The following is a 17,196-nucleotide window of genomic DNA, read 5'->3' on the forward strand; positions in this document are numbered from 1 at the left end:
AGTGTCCATGACTCTCTCCCTGATAGAAAAAAGACAAATAAAATTGATATCAGCTTGTCTGAACCTTCATTCTCTCTCATTCCCTTCAATGGCTCTGTGTATTAAAGTGCTAGGCCTCATGATTGCAGCTTTGGACGCAACTCCATTTGCTCAATTTCAAAGGAGACGTCTTCAGTTTTGTATGCTACGCCAATGGTGCAAGGATTATACTCGGATATCCCAAGGGATATTCTTAGATCCCAGCACGCACCTATCTCTGACTTGTGGTTGAATCACCAGTCTATTACTCAGGGGACTACTTTTGCTCGTCCTACCTGGTCTGTGATGACCACAGATGCAAGTCTTTCAGGTTGGGGAGCTGTCTGGAGGTTTCTGACAGCACTAGGAGTTTGAAATCCTCAGGAGGCGAGGTTACCAATCAATGTTTTGGAACTTTGTGTACTCTTCAAGATCCTTCAGGCTTGGCCTCTATTGAAAAGGGCACCTTCTTTAAACAGACTATGTTACAGCAGTAGCTTATGCCAATAATCAAGGGGGAACTTGCAGTTCCCTAGCCATGATAGAAGTATCTTGAATCCTCTCTTGGGCAGAAACCAATTTCTGCCTCATTGCTGCGATTCACATCCCAGGTGTAGACAAATGGGAGGCAGACTACCTCACTCGTCAGTCCCTACATCCAGGAGAGTGGTCTCTCCACCAAGAGGTGTTCTATCTGATTTTAAAACACTGGGGCCTACCAGTAAAAGATCTGATGGTATCTCGTTTGAACAACAAACTTCCCAGGTACCTTGCGAGGTCTAGGGATCCTTAGGCAGAAGTATTGGATGCTCTAGCAGTTCCCTGGTCTTTCCAGCCTGCCTATATATTTCCCCCTCTGATCCTACTCTCCAGAGTGATTTCCAAAATAAAAATGGAACAGTCATTTGTAATCCTAATAGCCCCAGCTTGGCCACACAGTATTTAGTATGCAGACCTGGTCTAAATGTCCAGTTGCCCGCCATGGCCTCTTCCTCTAAGGCCAGACCTTAGTGTCTCAAGGTCCCTTCTTCCATCCAGATCTAAAGTCTCTACACTTGATGGCATGGAAATTGAATGCTTAGTTCTCAGCCATAGAGAATTATCTGACTCTTATTAACACTCTGATTCAGGCCCGCAAGCCTTAATTTTGGAAAACTTATATTTCATGGTGTATCAACCATAATTATTCCTGGCACTCTTTTACAAATTCTAGGATTCTTCAGTTTTTGCAGAATGGTTTAGATAAAGGTTTATTTGTCAGTCTTTTATGCAGATAAAACCTGCTATTAGGCCCATTTCTCCTCCTTGGAGTCTTAAAGGGACACGGAACCCAAATTGTTTTCTTTCGTGATTCAGATAGAGCATGCCATTTTAAGCAACTTTCTAATTTACCCCTATTATCAATTTTTCTTGGTTCTCGTGCTATCTTTATTTGAAAAATAATGCATCTAAGCTAAGGAGTCAGACAATCTTTGGTTCAGACACTGGTCAGCACTTGTTTATTGGTGGGTGAATTTATCCACCAATCAGCAAGAGCAACCCAGGTTGTTCACCAAAAATGGGCCGCCATCTAAACTTAGATTCTTGCTTTTCAAATAAGGATACCAAGAGAATAAAGACACATTGATAAAAGGAGTCATTTAGAAAGTTTCTTAAAATTGCATGCTCTATCTAAATCACAAAATAAAAAATTTCGGTTCAGTGTCCCTTTAACCTAGTATTCAAAGTTTTACAGGCTCCTCCTTTTGAGCCTATGCATTAATTGTACATTAAACTACTTTCATGGAAAGTGTGTTTTTTTCTGCTAGAAGAGTTGCTGAATTGTCTGCTCTCTCTTCTGAGTCTCCTTATCTAATATGTCATCAAGATAAAGCTGTTTTGCGGACTACGTTTACATTCTTACCTAAAGTTGTTTCCTCACACAACATTAATAGGGAAATTGTTGTTCCATACTTGGGTCCTATCGAAAAAATGCTACTGAAAGATCTTTACATTCTTTGGATGTCGTTAGAGCATTGACATATTATGTTGATGCTACTAAAGATTTAAGATCGACTTCTAGTCGGTTTGTTCTTTTTCCTGGTCCTAAGAAAGGCCACAAAGCCTCTGCTATTTCTTTAGCCTCTTGGTTAAAACTTTTGATTCACAAAGCTTATTTGGAGGTGGGTCAGCCTCCGCCAAAGAGAATTACAGCTCATTCTACTAGATCGGTTGCCACATCTTGGGCTTTCAAGAATGAGGCTTCAGTAGATCAAATTTGCAAAGCAGCCACTTGGTATTTTTTGCATACCTTTACTAAATTTTACCATTTTTATGTTTTTGCTTCGTCAGAAGCAGCCTTTGGTATAAAGGTCCTTCAGGCAGTTGTCTGAGTTTGATAATGGTGCCTATATATTGAGTTTGTCATAAAAGACATAATTTTTGGATTATGGATTTAATTTCTCAGCAAAAAAAGCTGTTTTTATTTTAATCCCTCCTTTTATTGTTACTCGTGGACTTCCACATCTAGGTTAATATATCCCATACATAACCGGTTGTGGACTCTTGACATAATTTATATCTTACCTGATAAATTAATTAATTTCATGGTGTTGTTTTGCTTAAGCACTTCTTTCCCTGCTTCTAATTTTGGCTTTTACTCCTTCTAAATACCTAACCACTTGGCTATATGTCAAACTAAGGTATGAGTGAGGTAGGAGGGGTTTTATAGGCTTTTGGAGTTTTGGAAACTTTGTCTCCTCTTGGTAGGAATGTAAATCCCATACGTAACAGGTCGTGGACTCTTGCCACCAGGAAATAAATTAATTTATAAGGTTCAATTATGTTTTTTGTTTCCCAGAGCAGCTATTTCCTTCACATGTTCACAAATACAATTGATATCATCATTTAATTTCAGTAGACAATAATTTCTTCTTGTTAATACTATCCATCATGATATAGTATTCTGGGCGTCTTTGCAAATTAAATCAGATGCCACTGGCTAGATAGCTTATGTTTCAGAGAAAATGCTGCTAGGGAAAGATTTGCTTCTGATAGTGTGGGTTGCTGTATTTCTTCAGCATCAACATTTTATGGCTTCTCTTTTATGTCTCTAAGTACCTTTGTACTTTGACTTTTTTCTGCCAGTGTTTAATTGTCTCTCTTTCTCTTTTGACAGGACTGTGTGAGAGCTCCAGCAGGCAGGCCAGGCACTAAAGCCGCCACAGGAAATGCCACCTCCGCTGGATATTGTGAAGGTGGCAATTGAGTGGCCTGGAGCTAATGCCCAACTCATTGAGATTGACCAGGTCGGCATAAATAAAATATAACATAGCTGATAAAACAGTACTGCTGTGACATGTCAAAAACATATAGTACAAGGCATGTAACTGTGACATGAATTTATGTTTTGTATAAACAGGGACATATGGAGAGCGGATCATGTATAGTCAGGTGGGGGTAGCTGATGCTGTCATAATGTATACTACACATTATCATGAGCCATGTGCTATTGATAATGTGTATCTGATACTTTGTTGTTTATTGTGTTCTGTAATATTCTTGTTTTTATGCAACCACATTTTCCTTGTACTGGTTCTTGTTTAATTTTTTTTATATTCATGTTAAATTCTTACAGAAACGACCTTTAGCGTCAATCATAAAGGAAGTGTGCGATGGGTAAGAGACATTGTTTTTGAAGGGTGTTCCAATGGGGGAAGTAGAAGTGCTTGTGCTATAACAGATGTTAATCTTCCTCAGGTGGTCCCTGCCTAATCCTGAGTACTACGCTTTTCGCTATGCTGATGGTCCCCAATTGTATATCACAGAACAGGTGAGTATACTTGTGTGAATTGCACTTTAAAGGGCATCATATTTTCTTTTTTGTGTGTATATTAATGTAATGATGATGAGTTCTCATGTTTCAGACTCGTGGTGACATTAAAAATGGAACCATTCTACGCCTCGCGGTTTCCCCGGTGAGTATTACATTCAGGGTAATAAGGATTTACTCTCTTACCACATCATATGTGCATGAGCTTATTTCCTTCCATTTTAGATTTTATCATCTGTCCTTATCCATATTCACAAAATAATATAAAGCCCCACCGCCATACACCTTGCAGTAAGGTTGGTCTTAATTCCCACCTTATAATTTGCATCTGTGTTTCACCATATCACACTTTGTTTCTTTGAAACACTACCACACTCTTTGCAAATGTGTCTTTGAAAACCCCATGCTTTACCTAGATCTCTAGTTTTAGCCATATATACTTCAAAATGTAATTCCACTCTCAGTAATGTTGGCTGTATCTCGTTATAGTCGCGGGCTGCACGACAGCTCCTCGAGAGAATCCAGTGCTCCAGTATGGATGCAAGACTTGACGCAATGAAGGAACTAGCCAAACTTTCTGCAGATACAACGTTTGCAACTGAATTTATCAACATGGAAGGCGTGACAATCCTAACGCGACTGGTGGAGGGTGGCACCAAGCTCCTTTCACAGTAAGAACTGCGTAGTCTCCTATTAAAGGACCATTAAATACAGTAGAATTGCATAATCAGCAATTGTATAATAAAAAGGCAATGCACTAATGATCTAAAGCTCTCTGCTCAGGTGAGATGATCTAGGAAGCCTTCGTCAGCACCTGTTTTGTAGGGCATTGCCCTAAAGTTATACAGTTCCTTTTCCTTAAAGGGACATAATACTCATATGCTAAATCACTTGAAACTGATGCAGTATAACTGTAAAAAGCTGACAGGAAAATATCACCTGAGCATCTCTATGTAAAAAAGGAAGATATTTTACCTCACAATTTCCTCAGCTCAGCAGAGTAAGTTCTGTGTAAAAAGTTATACTCAGCTGTTCCCAGCTGCAGGTAAAAAAATTAAAAAAAATGAAGAAATGAACAGCAGCCAATCAGCATCAGCAGTGCTGAGGTCATGAACTCTTACTGTGATCTCATGAGATTTGACTTAACTCTCATGAGATTTTATAGTAAGCTTCCTTTACCTGATTGGTGAAATAATATGAGAGTGCACGATGCTCATCCCTTCAGATGTCCCAGGACAGACACACTAAAATGCTGCTTAGAAATCCTTTACAATGGGAGGTGGCTACTGAGGAACTTTTGAGGTAAAATATCTTTCTTTTTTACATAGAGATGTTCAGGTGATATTTTCTAATCAGCTTTTTACAGCTATGCTGCATCACTTTCAAGTGTTTAAACATTTGGGTATTATGGCCCTTTAAAAAAAACACAAACCAACCTACAATACGAGTACCCCCCCCGCAAAGGCTATATAAAAAAAACCTACTCTAAGGATTGCCCTAAGAAGGGAATTTAGCTTTTTTGCTGCCCAGTGAAAGAAAACCCTATTCTTAAACTTGAATTCGGCTCCTACGTGCTTGCCAATTGAAGTGCTCCTCTTCTATCCTGGCGGTGGTGGTCCATCTACATTTTTGATCCCGGCTGTAGTGGTCTATCTTTATCCATCTTCTTACTCTGCTCCATTGGGGAAGTCTTCATCTATTCATCTTCTTATCTACCTTTCTACTCATCTTCTGATCTCCGCCGGGATCAAGAATAAAGATGGACCACCGCCACCAGGTCAAGAAAGTAGATGGATCACCGTGGCCAGGATAGAAGAGGAGCACTGCAGTTGGCAAGCACGTAGGGGTCGGATTCAAGTTTGGTGAGTACCTTTTTGGGGTTTAGTGCTAGGCTTTTTTTTAGGGTTTTTTATTTTTAAGAATAGGTTTTATTTTCTATGGGCAGTAAAAAAGCTAAATGACCTTCTAAGGGCAATGTCCAGCCAAATGCCCTTTTCAGGGTAATCCTTAAAGTATAAGTGGTTAACCTTTTTTTTTTTGGGTGGTTTACTTGTATTGTAGGTTGGTGTGTGGAACATAGGTTTATCAAAAAAGGTTTCCACACAGCATTGTTTGCACAAATAGAAATAAATAGAAAACTAGTTCAAGCAAAGTGGCACTCATTACTTATAGAAACTTAAAGGGACATGAACCCCAATTTTTTTCTTTCATGAATCAGATAGAGCATGTGATTTTAAACAACGTTCTAATTTACTTCGGTTATCTAATTTGCTTTGTTTTCTTGATATAATTTGTTGAATAGGATACCTAGGCAGGCTTATGAGTTGCTGATTGGTGGCTGCACATATATGCCTCATGTTATTGGCTCACCCAATGGGTTAACTACCTCCCAGTAATGCATTTGTTTCTTCAACAAAGAATAACAAGAGAATGAAGAAAATAGTAGACGTAAACTGGAAAGTTGGTTAAAATTGTATTCTCTATCTGAATGATGAAAGAAACATTTTTTTTAGAAGATATGACGAGTCCACGGATTTCATCCTTACTTGTGGGATATCGCCTCCTGGTCAGCAGGAGGAGGCAAAGAGCTCCACAGCAGAGCTGCATAAATAGCTCCTCCCTTCCCCCCAACCCAGTCATTCTCTTTGCCTGTTGTTAGTGATAGGAAGAGGTAAAGTGAGGTGTTAGTTTAGATTCTTCAATCAAGAGTTTTTTATTTTCAAATGGTGCCAAAGTGTACTATTTTATTATAGGGCAGCGTCTGGAGTGTTAGCCTTTTAGGCTATGGGAACTAGTGGAGTTTTAGCTTCACTGCGCCTCCCACGCTTATGCTGCTTCTATGTGTATGGTCTTAGAGTATGCTAACTTCCCTTCTTATTTCACAGGACTTCAGGAGGAAGAGTGGACCTCTTGATACTGTGAAGTTGTCATGCTGTTCCTCAGCATGGAGGTAGGTGCAGTTTTTTATTCTGGGCACAAAAAATATCTCAGATTAACTGTACTGGTACTATGCTATTGGGGGCTAGAATTGAGGTTCCCTTATCAGATAGTGTAATGACCCAGACACTCTGGAAGTTTGCTAACCCAGAAGCGCTGGGATATGGGCACAAAAGACGTTATAGTTTATTTTTCCAGACACTCTGGCATTGTGTTCTGACCTAGAGGCGCTGGGAGATAACGTGTGGGGACGTTTTTTATAACCAGACACTCTGGCATTGATTATGAGCCTTGAAGCACTGGGACATACTGTGTGGGGTTAACTTTAGATTGGGCAGGCTGACGCTGATTATGCCCACGAAGGGCAGTGTTTACGGCTTTGCTCTCTTTGACAGCGCAGTTACTGTGGCGGTTCCGGTTGGCAACATTTCATCTCGGCTCCTAAGTCTGCTTGAGTGATACTTACAAGCGACTTTAGGTGCGCCGGGTTGTGAGTGCTCAGTCTGGTCGCGGGAGCAGGTAGGAGCCGCAGCAAGGTGACGGAGTTATTTTCTAAATTATAACAGTGTGTTATTTTTTTAACAGCCCGCATACAGGAACTGTAAACTTATACAGTGCAGTTTTTCCCCTTAAAGATACAGTACTCAACATATAATTTGTTTGTAAGATGATTTTACACTCAATATATATTCTCAGTGAATTAGACAAACTTGCTTGTTTTTCAATCTATCAAAATGGATGACATTGAACAAAGTACATGCCTTCTGTGTTTAAATTCCATTGTGGAACCCCTGTTACACTTTGTCCCTCATGTATTACTAGGGCATTACAGTGTAAAGAACAAATTTTCTTAAATAATGATGATACTGATGATTGTCCTCAGAATGATAATGCCCGCGCGGGGGACGCCATGTTCTTCATCAGCATCTGCGTCATTCACTCTGCAGGATATGGCTGCAGTCATGTCATCAACTCTTACAGAAGTGTTATCAAAGTTGCCAGTACTACAGGGTAAACGTAGTAGTAAAGAGACCCAGGTGGTCCATTCAACTTCTGATTCCTTGATGTCGATCTCCGATGTTCCCTCCCAGGACTCTGAAGGGGGGGTAGGGAGGTTCTGTTGGAAGGGGAACTGTCTGACTCAGGTAGTGCATTACCCAAGACAGATTCGGACATGATGTCCTTTAGATTTAAGCTTGAACACCTTCGCCTGTTACTGCGGGAGGTTCTGATGACTCTGGACGACTGTGACTCTATTGTGGTCCCTTTAGAAAAATTGTGTAAGATGGACAGGTATTTGGAGGTCCCTTCTTATTCTGACATTTTTCCGATTCCTAAGAGAATTTCTGAAATTATTACTAAGGAATGGGAAAGACCGGGTATACTGTTCTCTCCTTCTCCTATTTTTAAGAAAATGTACCTTTAAGGTGGAGGGAGCCATTTCTACCCTGGCTAAGCGTACGACTATCCCTATTGAGGACAGTTGTGCCTTCAAAGACCAAAGGACAAAAAGTTGGAGGGTCTTCTAAAAAAGCTATTTGTTCATCAAGGGTTTCTATTGCAACCGACGGCTTGCATTGTACCAGTCACAACTGCGGCTGCTTTTTGGTTTGACGCCCTAGAAGAATCTCTTAAGACTGAGACTCCTTTGGAAGAAATAATGGATAGAATTAAGGCCCTTAAACTGGCCAATTCTTTTGTTACGGATGCCGCTTTTCAGATCGCCAAGTTGGCGGCTAAGAATGCAGGTTTTTCCATTTTAGCACGCAGAGCCTTATGGTTGAAATCTTGGTCTGCGGATGTGTCTTCTAAATCCAAGCTTTTGGCTATTCCTTTCAAAGGAAAGACCTTATTCGGGCCTGTATTGAAAGAGATAATTTCTGACATTACGGGAGGTAAGGGCATCTCCTCCATCAGGATAAGACATCTAAACAAAGGAGACATAGTAATTTTCGTTCCTTTCGAAATTTCAAGGGAGTCCCTTCTTCCTCTTCCACTAAACAGGAAGGGAACTTCGCACAAGCCAAGCCCGTCTGCAGACCCAATCAGGCTTGGAACAAGAGTAAACAACCCAAGAAGCCCGCTGCTGCCCCCAAGACAGCATGAAGGGGCGGCCCCGATCCGGGACCGGATCTAGTAGGGGGCAGACTTTCTCTCTTTGTCCAGGCTCTGATAAGAGATGTTCAGGATCTCTGGAGTTCAAAAATTCCCTCCCAAGGGGAAGGTTTCTTCTTTCACGATTGTCTGTAGACCAGATAAAAAGAGAGGCGTTCTTACGTTGTGTAAAAGATTTCTCCACTATGGGAGTAATTTGTCAGGTTCCAAAGCAGGAACAGGGACAGGGGTTTTACTCAAACCTTTTCATGGTTCCCAAAAAAGAGGGAACGTTCCGACCGATTCTAGATCTCAAGAGTCTGAACAAGTTTCTCAGAGTCCCATCCTTCAAGATGGAGACTATTCGGACAATTCTTCCATTGATCCAGGAGGGTCAATATATGACTACCGTGGACTTAAAGGATGCATATCTTCATATTCCTATCCACAAAGATCATCACCAGTTCCTAAGGTTTGCCTTTCTGGACAAACATTTTCAGTTTGTGGCTCTTCCCTTTGGGCTGGCCACAGCACCCAGGATCTTCACGAAGGTTCTAGGGTCTCTGCTGGTGGTTCTCAGACCGCGAGGCATTGCGGTGGCGCCTTATCTGGACGATATTCTGATCCAGGCGTCGCCTTATCAATTAACAAAGGCTCATACCGACATGGTTCTGTCCTTTCTAAGGACTCACGGGTGGAAGGTGAATCTAGAAAAGAGTTTGCTGATTCCACAGACAAGGGTTCCTTTACTGGGAACTCTAATAGACACTATATCCATGAAAATTTTCTTGACAGAAGTCAAGTCAGAAAGTTTAAAGATTTTGAATACATGCCGAGCCCTTCAGTCCAATACTCGGCCACCAGTGGCTCAATGCATGGATGTATTTGGACTGATGGTGGCGGCATTGGACATCATTCCGTTTACTCGTTTTCATTTCAGACCTCTACAACTGAGCATGCTCAGACAGTGGAATGGAGATTATGCAGATTTGTCTCCTCAGATAGATCTAGATCAGGAGACAAGAGACTCTCTTCTTTGGTGGTTGTCGCTGGATCATCTGTTCCAAGGGACGTGCTTCTGCAGACCTTCATGGGTGATAGTGACAACGGATGCCAGTCTACTACGATGGGGTGCAGTCTGGAATTCCCTGAAGGCTCAGGGTGTGTGGACTCGGTCGGAGTCTCTACTTCCCATCAATATTCTGGAGTTGAGAGCAATATTCAATGCGCTTCAAGCTTGGCCTCAGTTGGCTTCGGACAAATTAATCTGATTTCAGTCGGACAACTTCACGACTGTGGCTTACATCAATCATCAGGGAGGAACAAGGAGTTCCTTAGCGATGACAGAAGTATCCAAGATAATTCGGTGGGCGGAGGCTCACTCTTGTTATCTGTCAGCAATCTACATCCCAGGAGTGGACAACTGGGAGGAAGATTTTTTGAGCAGACAGATGTTTCATCCGGGGGAATGGGAACTTCATCCGGAGGTGTTTACCACCCTGATTGTGAAGTGGAGCAGACCGGAATTGGATCTGATGGCGTCTCGTCAGAATGCCAAGCTCCCGAGATACGGATCCAGGTCCAGGGATCCTCAGGTAGAACTGATAGATGCCTTGGCAGTGCCTTGGTCGTTCAACCTAGCTTATGTGTTTCCACCATTTGCTCTCCTTCCCCGGGTGATTGCACGGATCAAACAGGAGAGGGCTTCGGTGATTCTAATCGCTACTGCGTGGCCTCGCATAACTTGGTATGCCGATTTGGTGGACATGTCCTCTCTGCCGCCGTGGAAGCTTCCATTGAGGCAGGACCTTCTCATTCAGGGACCCTTCCATCATCCGAATCTAATTTCTCTGCAACTGACCGCTTGGAGATTGAATGCTTGATTTTATCTAAGCGGGGCTTCTCTGATGCGGTCATTGATACTCTAATTCAGGCTCGCAAGCCTGTTACCAGAAAAATTTACCATAAGATATGGCGTAAATATCTTTATTGGTGCGAATCCAAGAGCTACTTATGGAGTATGGTTAGGATTCCCAGGATTTTAGCTTTTCTCCAAGAAGGATTGGAGAAAGGATTGTCAGCAAGTTCCTTAAAAGGACAGATTTCTGCTTTGTCTATTTTGCTACACAAGCGTCTGGCAGATGTTCCAGACGTTCAATCTTTTTGTCAGGCCCTGGCTAGAATCCGGCCTGTGTTTAGACCGATTGCTCCTCCTTGGAGTTTGAATTTAGTTCTTAATGTTCTTCAAGGGGTTCCGTTTGAACCCATGCATTCCATAGATATTAAGTTGTTATCTTGGAAAGTTTTATTTTTGGTTGCTATTTCTTCTGCTCGCAGAGTTTCTGAGCTTTCAGCTTTACAATGTGATTCTCCTTATCTTATTTTCCATTCTGATAAGGTGGTGTTATGTACCAAACCTGGTTGGTTTCCTTCGTAAGATTGTTTCTAATAAGAATATTAATCAGGAAATTGTTGTTCCTTCCTTGTGTCCCAATCCTTCTTCTAAGAAGGAGCGTCTGTTACATAATTTGGATGTAGTCCGTGCCTTGAAGTTCTACTTGCAGGCGATTAAGGATTTTCGTCAAACATCTTCATTATTTGTTGTTTTTTCTGGGAAACGTAGGGGTCAGAAGGCTACGGCTACCTCTCTTTCTCTTTGGCTGAGGAGTATCATGCGTGTTGCTTATGAGACTGCTGGACAGCAGCCTCCAGAACGAATTACAGCCCATTCTACTAGAGATGTGGCTTCCTCATGGGCATTTAAAAATGATGTTTCTGTTGAACAGATTTGCTGTTTAGGTTCCTGTCTTGTCCCTCCCTTTCATCCTTGTCCTATAGCTTTGGTATTGTATCCCAAAAGCAAGGATGAAATCCGTGGACTCGTCATATCTTGTAAAAGAAAAGGAAATGTATGCTTACCTGATAAATTTATTTCTTTTACGATATGACGTGTCCAGGCCCACCCTGTTATTTTTTAAGACAGGTTTTTATTTTTATTGAACTTCAGTCACCTCTGCTCCTTGGCTTTTCCTTTCTCTTCCTAACTTCGGTCGAATGACTGGGTTGGGGGGGAAGGGAGGAGCTATTTATGCAGCTCTGCTTTGGAGCTCTTTGCCTCCTCCTGCTGACCAGGAGGCGATATCCCACAAGTAAGGATGAAATCCGTGGACTCGTCATATCGTAAAAGAAATAAATTTATCCGGTAAGCATAAGTTTCCTTTTTGGGTTTCATGTCCCTTTAATGCTAAATAGTAGTGCAATTTGTACAATTTTGCACTGCTAATTAGCGTTACAGGGATAGGAAAATCTAAATTAAACTTGCATGATTCAGATAGAGCATGCCATTTTAAGACACCTTTAAATTCACTTCTATTTTCAAATGTGCTTTATTCTTTTGGTATCATTTGTTGAAAAATAATATGCACATATCCTACACTAGTGGGAGCTGCTGCTAATTGATGCCTGCACACATTTTTCTCTTGTGATTGGCTGACTAGCTGCTAACAGTGCAATTCTGCTCCTTCAGCAAAGAATAACAAGGAAATTAAGCAAATTTGATAATAGAAGTAAATTGAAATTGTTTAAAATTGTATGTTTAATCATGAGAGAAAATGTTGGGGTTTCCTGTCCCTTTAACCCCTTAACCCTGAGTTAAGATGGTGCTAATTTTCACACTCAGGTGCTAACGATGGCTCAGAGCTGTCGCTAGCACTCCCCCATCTTGATGGAGGTCTGAGGACCCCCATCCACTCCTACCCTCGCGGTGACGTCACTCGCAATGACGTGAAGACGTCATTGTGCAACTTTATTTAAAACTGACAATTGTCAGTTATAGGGAGATGGGGCATGCTGCTTAGATGCCTGTATCTCAGGGCTATTTTAGCTGTGTTTAGCTGTAATTTTCCTTTTACTCATTTACTGTACCCACACACATATTATATACCGTTTTTGTCACCATAAATTTCTAAAGATACTGTTATTTCCATCATATCATATAATTTACTATAATTTTTTTTATAAAATATTATGAAAAAATTGAAAAAAACACACTTTTTCTAACTGACCCCCAAAATCTGTTACACATCTACAACCACCAAAAAACACCCATGCTAAATAATTTCTAAATTTTTTCCTGAGTTTAGAAATTCCCAATGTTTACATGTTCTTTGCTTTTTTTGCAAGTTATAGGGCAATAAGTACAAGTAGCACTTTGCTATTTCCAAACCATTTTTTTTTTTCAAAAATAGTGATAGTTACATTGTAGCACTGATATCTGTCAGGAATCCCTGAATAACCCTTCACATACATATATATATTTTTTTTCTTTCATGTAATTGGCAAGAGTCCATGAGCTAGTGACATATGGGATATACAATCCTACCAGGAGGGGCAAAGTTTCCCAAACCTCAATATGCCTATAAACACACCCCTCACCACAGCCACATTTCAGTTTTTACAAACTTTGCCTCCTATGGAAGTGGTGAAGTATGTTTGTGCTTTATTTTCTACGTTGATATGCGCTTCTCAGCATTTTGAAGCCCGATTCCTCTCAGAGTACAGTGAATGTCAGCGGGATGTGAAGGGAGTATCACCTATTGAATTATATGGTTTTCTTTGCGGGAAATCTTTTTCTTAGGGTCTCTTTTATCGGTCATAAAGATTCATCTCCTACCTCCCTTTTCAGATCGACCAAATACTCTCATATTCCATTACCTCTACTGATAACTGTTTCAGTACTGGTTTAGCTATCTGCTATATGTGGATGGGTGTCTTTCAGTAAGTATGTTTTCATTACTTAAGACACTCTCAGCTATGGGTTGGCACTTTATGTATTAATATAAAGTTCTAAATATATGTATTGTACTTATATTTGCCATGAGTCAGGTTTATGTATATTTCCTTTTGCAGACTATCAGTTTCATATTTGGGAAAAAACATATTTAGAAAGTGGTGGGCAGAGTGCAGAGGTGATTGGCCTAGAGAGGTGATTGGCATAAGAAGCAGTAGGCATGTGGCCCAGGGCTGTGCACTGACAGACTTGAAACAGAGTCAGAGAGCAGAATTTTCATAGTTTGCGCGCCTAAACCTTTTCTTTAGTGATTTATTTTAGAGTGCTCTGTTTATCTTTCATTTGATGCTCTGCTGAGCCAGGGAGCAGCTCTAGGCATGAGCTTTATAATTAATGCAGTGCAGATTGCATATTTTGTATGTGTGTGTGAGTGTTTTTGTGTGTGTGTGTGTCTAAGTGTTATTGTGTGTGTGTCTGAGTGTGTTTCCGAGTGTTTGTGTGTGCATCTGAGTGTGTTTGTATGTGTGTGCGCCTGTGTTTTTGTGTTTGTAAGTGTCTGCTTTCTGGTGGGGGGGTGACACCATAACTTACCGCACCGGGTGACACCAACCCTAGTGACGCCACTGATCTGTTGTAAATTTTTGGGGATTATATCTCCAGCTCTGGTATGTAATAGTTGTCATTATAAGCTTTTACATGCAGATAATGTATCCATCAGTAATAGTACAATGCCTGTTGTTCCTTCAACATCTAATGTACATGATATCCCTGTGAATATAAAAGATTTTATTGCTGATGCGATTCAGAAGGCTGTCTGCTATCCCGCCTTTTAATAAATGTAAAAGGTCTTTTTAAACTTCTCATAAAGTTGATGAAATTTCAAATGACCGACAACATACTGAATTATCCTCCTCTGATGAGGATCTATCTGATTCAGAAGATCCTTCCTCAGATATTGACACTGACAAATCTACTTATTTATTTAAAATGGAGTATATTCGTTCCTTGTTAAAAGAGGTGTTGATTACATTGGATATTGAGGAAACTAGTCCTCTCGATACTAAAAGTAGTAAACGTTTAAATTCTGTTTATAAACCTCCTGTGGTTACTCCAGAGGTTTTTCCAGTTCCTGATGCTATTTTTTATATGATTTCTAAGGAATGTAATAGGCCGGGTACTTCTTTTAGTCCTTTCTTCAAGGTTTAAAAAATTGTATCCTTTGCCAGCAGTTAGTTTGGAGTTTTGGGAAAAGATCCCCAAAGTTGATGGGGCTATTTCTACTCTTGCCAAACGTACTACTATTCCTATGGAAGATAGTACTTCCTTTAAGGACCGTTTAGATAGGAAACTTTAATCTTATATAAGGAAAGCTTATTTATATTCTGGCTATCTTCTCAGGCCTGCCATTTCAATGGCTGATGTTGCAGCTGCATCAACTTTTTGGTTGGAAAGTTTAGCGCAACAGGAAATGGATCCTGATTTGTCTAGCATTGCTCGCTTGCTTCAACATGCTAATCATTTTATCTGTGATGCCATTTTTTATATCAAAATTGATGTTAAATCTATGTCTTTAGCTATTTTAGCTAGAAGAGCTTTGTGGCTAAAATATTGGAATGCTAATATGAGTCTAGATTACTATCTCTTTCTTTCCAAGGTAATAAGTTATTTGGTTCTCAGTTGGATTCGATTATTTCCACTGTCACTGGGGGGAAGGGAGTTTTTTTTGCCTCAGGATAAAAGACCTAAGGGTAAATCTAAAGCTTCTAACCATTTTCGTTCCTTTCGACAAAATAAGGAACAGAAACCTAATCCTTCCCCCAAAGAATCTGGTTTTAATTGGAAACCTTCAAGTTGGAGTAAATCCAAACCATTTAAGAAACCAAAGCCAGCCCCCAAGTTTGCATGAAGGTGCGGCCTTCATTCCAGCTCGGCTGGTAGCAGCAGATTAAGATTCTTCCAAGACATTTGGGCAGATTCTGTCCAAAATCAATGGATTCAGAGTATTGTCTCGCAAGGGTAACCGAGTAAGACCTCCTTTGAGAAGATTTTTTCTCTCACGCATCCCAGCAAATCCAGTAAAGGCTCAGGCTTTTCTGAAGTGTGTTTCACACCTGGAGCTTTCAGGGGTAATCATACCAGTTCCGTTTCAGGAACAGGGTCTGGGGTTTTATTCAAATCTATTCATTGTCCCAAAGAAAGAAAATTCATTCAGGCGAGTTCTGGATCTAAAATTTTTGAATCGTTTTGTAAGAGTGCCAACTTTCAAAAAGGTGACTATAAGGACTATTCTGCCTTTTGTTCAGCAAGGGCATTATATTTCCACGATAGACTTACAGGATGCATATCTTCATATTCCGATTCATCCACACCACTATCAGTTTCTGGGATTCTCTTTTCTAGACAAGCATTACCAATTTGTCGCTCTTCCATTTGGCCTAGCGACAGCTCCAAGAATCTTTTCAAAGGTTCTTGATGCCCTACTCTCTGTAATCAGAGAACGGGGTATTGCAGTGTTTCCTTATTTGGATGATATCTTGGTACTTGCTCAGACTTTACATTCTGCAGAATCTCACACAAATCAACTAGTGTTGTTTCTTCAAAGACATGGTTGGAGGATCAATTTACCAAAAAGCTCCTTAAATCCTCAGACAAGAGTTACCTTTTTCGGTTTCCAGATAGATTCAGTGTCCATGACTCTGTCTCTAATAGACAAGAGACGATTATAATTGGTTTCAGCTTGTCGGAACCTTCAGTCTCAATCATTCCCTTCAGTAGCTATGTGCATGGAAGTTTTAGGTCTCATGACTGCTGCATCGGATGCGATTCCCTTTGCTCGTTTTCATATGAGACCTCTCCAGCTTTGTATGCTGAATCAATGGTGCAGGGATTATACAAAGATATCACAATTAATATCCTTAAATCCCAATGTTCGACTCTCTCTGACTTGGTGGTTAGATCACCATTGTATAGTTCAAGGGGCCTCTTTTGTTTGTCCAACCTGGACTGTGATTACAACAGATGCAAGTCTTTCAGGTTGGGGAGCTGTCTGGGGATCTCTGACAGCACAAGGGGTTTGGAAATCTCAAGAGGTGAGGTTACCAATCAATATTTTAGAACTTCGTGCTATTTTCAGGGCTCTTCAGGTTTGGCCTCTGTTGAAGAGAGAATCGTTCATTTGTTTTCAGACAGACAATATCACAACTGTGGCATATGTCAATCATCAGGGTGGGACTCACAGTCCCCTAGCTATGAAAGAAGTATCTTGGATACTTGCTTGGGCGGAATCTAGCTCCTGTCTAATTTCTGCGGTTCATATCCCAGGTGTAGACAATTCGGAAGCAGATTATCTCAGCCGCCAGACTTTACATCCGGAGGAGTGGTTGCTCCATCCAGATGTGTTTACTCAGATTGGTCAGATGTGGGGTCTTCCAGAAATAGATCTGATGGCTTCCCATCTAAACAAGAAACTTCTCAGGTACCTGTCCAGGTCCAGGGATCCTCAGGCGGAGGCGGTGGATGCATTGGCAGTTCCTTGGTGTTACCAACC

General features: G+C 40.8%; 1 protein-coding gene across 2 annotated transcripts in view; it reads left to right on the forward strand.

The window, feature by feature from the left end:
* ELMO2 (engulfment and cell motility 2) overlaps positions 1-17,196 on the forward strand; it is a 188,517-nt gene that overhangs the window by 40,428 nt on the left and 130,893 nt on the right. For both annotated transcript variants that reach the window (XM_053719560.1, XM_053719501.1), the window contains 5 exons: positions 3,176-3,305; positions 3,635-3,675; positions 3,757-3,829; positions 3,924-3,974; positions 4,319-4,500. In XM_053719560.1, coding sequence (XP_053575535.1) covers positions 3,228-3,305; positions 3,635-3,675; positions 3,757-3,829; positions 3,924-3,974; positions 4,319-4,500 — 425 coding nt within the window. In that variant the 5' untranslated portion in view covers positions 3,176-3,227. The remainder of the gene's footprint in view (positions 1-3,175; positions 3,306-3,634; positions 3,676-3,756; positions 3,830-3,923; positions 3,975-4,318; positions 4,501-17,196) is intronic.

The sequence above is a fragment of the Bombina bombina genome, chromosome 1, assembly GCF_027579735.1.
Source record: "Bombina bombina isolate aBomBom1 chromosome 1, aBomBom1.pri, whole genome shotgun sequence".
Lineage (NCBI taxonomy): Eukaryota > Metazoa > Chordata > Amphibia > Anura > Bombinatoridae > Bombina > Bombina bombina.